Here is a 6,614-nt window from a genome sequence, read left to right as displayed (position 1 = left end):
CGGCAGGGAGGAGGAAAAGGGGCCCCTGGCCTGGCACAGCCCCTTCTTGGTGTGGGGCACTTGCCAGGGGATGGCTGCAGCAAGGCTGGGGGTGCACAGCCCCTTAGTCCTGCAGGCCCAACAGTCAGGAGTCCTGCTGTCCCTGCAGGTGGGACCCTCACATCGGGGGGCACCCACTCCCTGGGCACTGGAGCCCTGTGGACAGGGGACACGCTTCCAGTGGGGTCCAGCCCTGTGCCCCCATATGTGTGCCTTGTTTCAGCCCTCTGGAGGGACATGGAGCCATGGCAGCTCCCTCCCCGCAGTGACTAGTGTCTTAGGCTGTGAGGACCGGGCCTGCTGCTGGAAGAGCCCCCTGGGCTGGGTGATGTGGGGCAGAGCTAGTCCATGGGGCTGAGCAGCAGGATGAGGAGGGGGAGCATCCCCGACCTTGGCATCACCCACTGCTGCTGCCCCAGCCACGGAGCTGAGCTGTGGGTCTAGGGAAGGGATGCCCCAGGAAATGGCACAGAGAAAGGAGCTGTCAGCACCTCAGTTTCCCCACCTTGGTGCGTGGGGGAAGCCCCAGGGCCCCTTAACTGGCCCTGAATGGGATTAAGCTCCAGGGCTTTGGGCTGGGAGGATTGTTTGTGGGGTGCAGGTTCTGCTGTGCCCCCAGCTTTGCTCCCACCCCCAGCTTATGCTCAGAACCTGTGGGAACCCATTATCCCCACCATGTACGTGTGACCCTGCATCTGCTAGAACCCCTTCCTCTGGCAGGTGAGCCCTATCCTAGGGAAGAAGCAGGGTAAGAGCCAGGGCCTGGCCAGCTGCAGGGCTCTGGGGCTCCCTGGTTGCATCCCCACTGCCCCCTTCCCCTCTGTCTCCCATTGTTACCAGCAGTCACCTCCTTGGGGGACTGCTCAGGGTCTTCTGCTGTTCCCTGGACCCCTGGGACATCAGCACCTGGAGCTGCCTCCCCACACCATTCAGAGTCAAAGCCCCGGTCCTGCTGTTTCCTGGTCTGTTCTGGGGAGCAGGGGGTGCATGATGGGGGACTGGTTCATGCTCATCCTGTGGCATCTGGCCCAGCAAATAATAAGTATTAACATAATACAGATTTTGTTATTTTTATTAATAGAATATTCTGTTCTCTGTGCCCCTGCCTTGCCTCGGGCCTGGCCCCCTCTGCCTGCCCCCCCTTGACAGGGAGGGCTGGGTGGGGGTTGGTGCTGACTCCAGCCTCCTTTCCGTGCTCTGTGCCCTGCCAAGAGCTCACTGGGTCTCTTCTGCTGCTGCTCAGGGTGGGCACACAGGGAGTGAGATGGAGCCTCACAGCCCACGTGGGCTTCCCAGGCCTCGTGGGGGGCTGGAAGGCACTTGGTGACAGAACCCCCCCTGAGAGGCCAAGGGCGGGCTCAGAGCAGCCCCTGAACCCCCCGATCTCCCAGCTGGAGCCCTGTTGATGGTCCTCACGTTGTCTTGTACCTGGGGGGAGGCAGAGTGAGGGAGAGTCTCTGCTGAGGACAGAGGCCCGCCCACACCCCTCCACTCACTGCTGTGACAGGTTGAGCTCTGGCCAAGCCCCCACGAATGTCAGCTGCTGCTCCAGCTGCTGCTCCAGCTCCGCGATGCGCAGACCAATGTACCCCGAGGACAGCAGCAAGGCCACCATGCTGAGGACAGGCCAGCGTCAGCCAGGGGGCACAGGGTGGCGACATGGAGCAGGAGCAGTGCCACGGCCAGGCTCCCGTGTGCCCACCCTGGGGATGGGGGTCTGAGGGGAAATGCAGGAACCCCTGCCTGCCAGCGCCAGCCTGGAGAGGCTGTGTCGGGGCTCAGTAGGGATGGGGACTCACAGTAGCAGGTAGATGATGATGATGGTGTTGAGAGGGCTCAGCTGGGGGTTTATCCGGGAGCAAAGTGCAGTGGCCCAGGCCCAGAGCACGGTGTGGCGCCCCCCTGCCAGGACAAGGCAGTGTTAGTGGCACAGAAAGTCCGTGCTCGGCTCTGCCAGGGTGTAAACCTCCAGGATCATCCCCCCATCCCGAGCCCCCTGACCCACCCCAGAGGCCATGTGTCTCTGCTGAAGTCACCCATTCACTGTTGCTGGGAACTAGGAGGGCCACCCCGTCATCCTCGTCCTCCACTCTCGGGTTTGGCTTATCTGCAGGAGACCAGGAGACACTCGATGAATGCCCCAGGGCGGTGTCCTGGGGGCACACGGGGTCACAAAAAGCCGATCCTGCACTCCCTGGAACTGTGGGAGATGCTGGTCGGAGGGAGGCGGGGGCGAGGGCCAGTGGTCCCTCCCAGACCATGCATGTCTGGGGAGGAGGAGCAGAGCCCAGAGCTGCCAGTGGGACACGAATGCAGGCGGGGACATGAGCAGAGCTGTGAGCATGCGAGGGGTGCACCAGGGTGGCCACTCACCCAAGGATTCGTGGAGGCTGTTGGGCTCTGGGGTGCTCTGCTCCAGGTCTGACTGGCTCGAGGTCTGAAGAGGACAAGGCCTGCTCATGATGTGTGTCCCCAAGGCACCTGCCCCACTGCCATGGGGACATGGGCAGGACCTGATGGGACCTGTGTCACTGACAAGAAGGGTCCGGGGGTCTGCACTGCCCCGGGCAGGGGCTTTTCATGTTTTCCTCCCACGTCTTCCCAGGGGCCACTGCACCCAGCCCACCCCATCCAGGGGTCTGGGACCAACCCTCCTCCTGCCGCACCCTCCTGCCCTCCATTCCCTAGCCTTACCTGAGACTTCCTAAAGGTTTCCTCATTGCTTACGGAGTCTCGAGGGCTCTGGCCGCTGTCCTGAGCAAGGAGAGATGAAGGGAGGTGCCCTGCAATGGATGGATGGAAACCCTCTCCCCATCCAGTCCCTACGTACCTGCAGGTGTTTGCAGACCGACCTCAGGAGCTGGTATGTGGCCTCTCGCTGGCGCAGGGACAAAAAGAGGAACTGCCAGGGAGTGGGAAGGGGATTTGTGCCAAAGCTGTCCCCCTGGTCATAGCCCAGAGCCCACGGGCATGAGGACGCTCCAAATAGCCCCAGGTGAGGGTGTCCCCCAGCACTGTCCCCGGTCTCACCTTCTCCCCTTTGACCGTGCGGATGCTGATTGCATTGGGCACCAGCAGCGCTGTGTTGGTCTTTTTGATGGCTGAGATGGAGGCAACAGGGACTACGGTCTGTGCCGAGGGGGACAGGCTGTGCCACCATGTTCGCGGCTGCCACCCGTCCCCCTGCCCGTGCCGCCGGCCCCACGCCCACTCCAGCCCACCTTGATGTCCTTGAGAAGAAGGTTGGAGTGGAAGCAGATGTGGCGGGAGGACACGTAGAGGCGGCCGTGGTAGGGCACCTCTCTCTGCCAGGCGCACGAGAAGCAGCCCAGCAGCACATCCTGTTTGGCGAGCTCCCCGAAGGCCCGGCGGTAGCTGCTGTCCTGCTTGCTGAGCTGCGGGAGGTCATGGGGAGTGATGCTCGGGGCCAGCCCCAGCACTGCAGGCATCTTGCAGCCCCTTGTTCCATCACCACGTCTGCCACGGAACCGGGACAAGCCCGGCCCCGGCCCCCGCCCCAAGAGAGTGTCCAGCCGAGACCATGGGGTTGGGGCTGGTACTGGGGTCCTGCTCCTCAGCTCTGGAACCCCAAGACTCACCGAGGGAGATGGGGGTCCCTGCCTGCCTGTGGCTGCCTGCTCTGTCTCCTTGCTGGAGGACTCATAAGTCCGGGATCTGGAAGGAGGCATCGGAGGGAGTGACTCGAGGGGCACAGGTGGGATATGGGGCTGGGATGCGGGATGCGTCCCCGTGACGTGCAGCACCCACCTGGTGAGCTTGGGCTGCCTCACATGGGCACTTCCCCTCTCCTCCAGGCTCTGCCACTGCTTCTCCCCCAGCACCTCGCGCCTGCTACGCCTCAGCCTCCCCGGCATGAGGGATGAGTCCGACAGCTGGCGGAGAAGAGGGCAGGTTGTGCGGACAGCCTATTCCTGCAGCACAGCAGATCCTAGCGTCACCAACCTGTCCCTCCAGCAGAGAGGACATGGGGACGGGGCTCAGGCCACGCCGGGACCGGGACAGCAGAGCTCATCCGGTCGCATGACCCCTTTGCCTGTCCCATGGTATCGTGCTGGCTGCGACCCCCGTGGGCAGCGGGGGCTGGGGTGACGGGGGAAGCGGTGACCCCTGTACCAGTGGGTGACAGGGAACGTGATCCTGGACCGGGGGGTGCCGGCCCGGGTGCCGGCCGGTGTGGGTGCGGGAGTGCGTGGCCGGTCTGACTCCAGAGGGGACGGGAACGCCGCTGCGGTCCCGGACCCACGCGCAGCCCCATAACCGCGGCCCGGGCAGGCCCCGCGCTCCCCGCGAGGTACCTGCTGGGGGGCACAGCCGGGGGCCCCCGTTCCGTCGGAACTGAATCGCTCCCACTCCTTCCAGCGCCGTTCCTGCTCCGCTGTTACCTCCTCCTCTCCTTCCTCCTCCTCCTCCTCCTCCCGAGGAAGGGCAGCGGGCGGGGCCGGGCGGCCGCGGCAGGTTCGCAGGGAGCGGCCGGGGCAGCCCCAGAGCAGGACGCACCGGGGCTGCGGGGGGTGAGCCCCAAACTGCCCCCCAAAACAGCTGCAAATGCACTCCGGCCCCAGCAGTGCTGAGAACCGGAGCGGCACGGCCACAGTCCCGCGGCACTGTGCGATCCCGTGGCGTTCCGCAGTTCTACGGGCACTCCGCAGCCCACGGACATTCCGCAGACCCGGGACATCTCGCAGTGCCGGGACAGCACCTGGTGTCGCCCACCTGGTGCCCGCTGCCCTCCCTCCTGCCCTGGCCCCCGACGGCGGGCAGAGCTGGGCCACGTCCGCTCCTCGCCGCAGGGCTTTCTGCCGTGGGACAGGGACCCCGGCGGGAAGTGGGGAGGGGCCGCGGCCGGGCCGGGGGCGCCGGGCAGAGCCGAGAGCGAGGCCCCCCGCGGGCGCTGCGGCAGGTGCGAAGGCCACGGACCCAGCCCAGCCCAGCCGCTGCTCTCTGGACTGCGGCTGACAACGCCCTTCCCGCGGCGAGGAAGGGCCGTAAACCCCGGCCGGCCCGAGGTGGGACACGGAGCGGCCCCGGGGGGCTGCACCCTCAGGATCCCACTCCATCTGCCGGGATCCCGTTCCCTTCCCCCACACCGGGCGGACTCGGGGGGTCGCTCCTTGCCCTTGGCCGTGCTCTGTCACACTCCCCGGCCCCCTGCACGCCCCTTCACTCGTGTCCCGCTGTGCACACACGACCCCACAGCCCTCATGGCAGGGGCTCCGTGACAGCCCAGCCAGGGTGCACACACAGGCACAGGGCATGGACAGAGGGGCCATGGAGCCCCTCTGCTCTGGGGACAGCCTGGGAGGGCTGGGGGTGTTCACTGGAGAAGAGAAGGCTCCAGGGAGAGCTCCGAGCCCCTTGCAGGGCCTAAAGGGGCTCCAGGAGAGCTGGAGAGGGACTGGGACAAGGGATGGAGGGACAGGACACAGGGAATGGCTTCCAGAGGGCAGGGCTGGACGGGATATTGGGAAGGAATTGTTGGCTGTGAGGGTGGGGAGGCCCTGGCACAGGGTGCCCAGGGCAGCTGTGGCTGCCCCTGGATCCCTGGAAATGTCCCAGGCCAGGATGGACAGGGCTTGGAGCAGCCTGAGACAGTGGAAGGTGTCCCTGGTCCTGATGCACTTTTAGGTCCCTCCCAACCCAAACCATTCCATGGGTTATGCAGACTGCCCCCAGCACGTGCCCACGTGCCCCTTGTGTGCACACAGCACATCCCTGCACACACATGTGGGTACACACATGGACACGTACATGTTAACACACACATGGAATCACACACACACGTCTCACACACACACCAGACAGGTACACACACAGAGCGGACACACAGAGACACACACATCACACACATGCACAGAGCGCACACATGTATACACACATGGGGACAGGGTCACACACACAGGGTCACATACACAAGGTGTCACACACACATTGGGTGTCATACACACAGGGCCACACACACACAGGGTGTCACACACAGAGTCACACATACACACAGGATCACACGCACATGGTCACACACACACAGGGGGTCACACACACAGGGTCACACACACACAGGGTGTCACACACACACAGGGTGTCTCACACAACACAGGGTGTCACACACAGAGTCACACACACACACAGGGTGTCTCACATACACGGTGTCACACACACAGGGTGTCTCAGACAGACACACGGGTGTCACACACACACGGGGTGTCACACACACACAGGGTCACACGCACATGGTCACACACACAGAGGGTGTACACACACACGGTGTCACACACACAGGGTATCACACACACAGGGTGTCTCAGACACACAAGGGGTGTCACACACAGGGTCACACACGAGGTGGCGCATACACACACAGAGACACACAGGGGCTGTCTCTCACACACACACATACACAGGGTGTCACACACACAGGGTGTCTCAGACACACACATAGGTGTTTCACACACGGATGTCTCACACACAGAGGGTCTCTCTCAGACGCAGAGACAGAGAGACACACACACTCACACACAATCAATCAATCAATCAATCAATCAATCAATCAATCTCTC

At 63.7% G+C, this 6,614-nt stretch overlaps 1 protein-coding gene across 1 annotated transcript; it reads right to left on the bottom strand.

Annotated features, from left to right (window-relative positions):
• Nucleotides 1-766: 766 nt before the first annotated feature.
• Nucleotides 767-5,117, bottom strand: LOC136371773 (uncharacterized). The gene is made up of 14 exons (XM_066336049.1): nucleotides 4,356-5,117; nucleotides 3,808-3,932; nucleotides 3,261-3,714; nucleotides 3,070-3,168; nucleotides 2,870-2,941; nucleotides 2,734-2,793; nucleotides 2,413-2,476; nucleotides 2,045-2,146; nucleotides 1,839-1,941; nucleotides 1,536-1,655; nucleotides 1,456-1,467; nucleotides 1,259-1,377; nucleotides 877-1,008; nucleotides 767-771 (listed from the first exon to the last, which is right to left on the bottom strand). Exons 1-14 carry the CDS (start codon nucleotides 5,115-5,117, stop codon nucleotides 767-769), a joined length of 2,229 nt encoding a protein of 742 aa, XP_066192146.1.
• Between the last annotated feature and the right edge of the window lie 1,497 nt (nucleotides 5,118-6,614).

This window comes from Sylvia atricapilla, chromosome 26 (assembly GCF_009819655.1).
Source record: "Sylvia atricapilla isolate bSylAtr1 chromosome 26, bSylAtr1.pri, whole genome shotgun sequence".
NCBI lineage: Eukaryota > Metazoa > Chordata > Aves > Passeriformes > Sylviidae > Sylvia > Sylvia atricapilla.
The sequence above is the reverse complement of the archived record's forward strand: the minus strand, read 5'-3'. Positions and strand labels throughout refer to the sequence as shown.

Excerpts from the sequence above, each read along its gene's own strand:
- LOC136371773 (XM_066336049.1), bottom strand. The coding sequence starts at position 5,117 with ATGGAGTGGGATCCTGAGGGTGCAGCCCCCCGGGGCCGCTCCGTGTCC. Across the intron at positions 2,147-2,412 it reads CAGCCTCCACGAATCCTTGG|ATAAGCCAAACCCGAGAGTG; the intron begins GTGAGTGGCCAC and ends GGTCTCCTGCAG. Across the intron at positions 1,942-2,044 it reads AGAGACACATGGCCTCTGGG|GGGGGCGCCACACCGTGCTC; the intron begins GTGGGTCAGGGG and ends TTGTCCTGGCAG.